General features: G+C 45.6%; 1 protein-coding gene across 1 annotated transcript in view; it reads right to left on the bottom strand.

Moving 5' to 3' along the window:
* Positions 1–1521, bottom strand: part of atp9b (ATPase, class II, type 9B) — a 57638-nt gene that overhangs the window by 49123 nt on the left and 6994 nt on the right. The window contains exon 3 of the mRNA XM_015384421.1: positions 1263–1413. Coding sequence (XP_015239907.1) covers positions 1263–1413 — 151 coding nt within the window. The remainder of the gene's footprint in view (positions 1–1262; positions 1414–1521) is intronic.

Genomic DNA, 1521 nt, shown 5'->3' with positions numbered 1-1521 from the left:
TCTTCTTCTTCTTGTTTACTACTGGTGGTTGGCTTTGGTCGCAGTACCGCCACCTTCTGCTCTGGAGTGGAAACGCTTTGCCTATGAGAAAAAGGAGCAGCGCATGAACCGAACGCAACACACACAAACCGAACTGAGACAGTCGAACCGAACGGTTCGGACGGTTTTCATAAACCGCTCCATCCCTACTCTACACTATGCGTATTTCCTGTTTTAGGGCCCTATAAATTCCGTTTTATTTTTTTCCCAAATTCCGTTTTTTCCGTTTAAATTTTTGAAAATTCAGTTTTTTCCATTTACATTTTTGAAAATTCCGTTTTTTCCCTTTACATTTTTAAAAATTCTTTTTTTTCCATTTTAATTTTTGCGAATTCTGTTTTTTTACCCTTTACTGCTATTTTAGGCGTAAAAAGAATGTCCTTTTAACGTAGCAGTAAGGCACGTCTGTAGGGACGCGGTGGCCTTGCTAGCGTTATTGTACTTCACCTTGTTCTTCACATGGATTTTGGATGACAAGTGGTCAGTCCATGTTTTTTTGCGCTTCCAATCAATGGAATGTTGACAACACTTGCAAAACAATCGTTCACCTGACACGTAAAAGTCATCAGGGAACTGCTCGGCTCTGTACTCAGGGCTTAGCCTCGTGTTTCTCAACTTTTTCGCCGAAAGCCGAGCTGTGGAGAGCCGCTTCGCAATTTTTTCAATGTTTTGATGGGGGAAGGTTAGCGGATATGACGGAGCGGGAGGGGTTGTGTCGCCCAGATTTGCGTCCCCCGGTGTGCATTTTCCCACACAAAAACAGAATTTCATTTCAAATGTAGAAATTCCGCGTTTACACTAGATTCCGCGTTAATTTGCCAATTCTGCGATTCTGTCCGCGATTACATGATCGCGGAAATTATAGGGCCCTACTGTTTGGTAGCTAAGGGCAGATACTGGCTGTAGTGCCGTCCACAATGCCTGGCACACCTCAGACACTATCCCAGACACCGTGCAGGATGCTAGTTTGTAGCTCTGTGCGATCACATGGAAAAAATCATATCGAGATTAAAAAGTGGTACGCGACCAGTGTGTTCAGGGCTTAACTCACACCTCACCACTGTGTAGTGGTGAAGTGTGAAACGTGTCAATTGGCTGGGTGGATGCATGGAGGCGGCGGTGCTGAACTGCGAGGACCGTCCAACACAGCTTAAATTTTTTATGTCTTTTTATAATTGATTTGAAACTTTACGCATTGGAAACCATTTTTGCCGCTGACTCACCCCAGGCACGAAGGTCAGGATGTTGTACTTCTGGTTCTTGATGGCGTTTTTCGGATACTTCTCTTCACATTTCTCTGGACATCCGAGCCAAACGGTCCGAGCCTTGAGCTCCTTCTTCCTCCGACAGATGTGAGCCAGACAGTCACAGCAGCTGGGGAGGGAAAGCAGCACAGATCCGCCCGTTAGCATCAGCGTTAGCACTGCTTAGGAGGGGGACAACTAGACCCACGCCATTCTACTTTCACAGGCTCAGGGATTA

This window comes from Cyprinodon variegatus, unplaced genomic scaffold (assembly GCF_000732505.1).
Source record: "Cyprinodon variegatus isolate N-32 unplaced genomic scaffold, C_variegatus-1.0 Scaffold312, whole genome shotgun sequence".
In the NCBI taxonomy this organism is placed as follows: Eukaryota; Metazoa; Chordata; class Actinopteri; order Cyprinodontiformes; family Cyprinodontidae; genus Cyprinodon; species Cyprinodon variegatus.
This window is presented reverse-complemented; position numbering and strand designations above follow the sequence as displayed.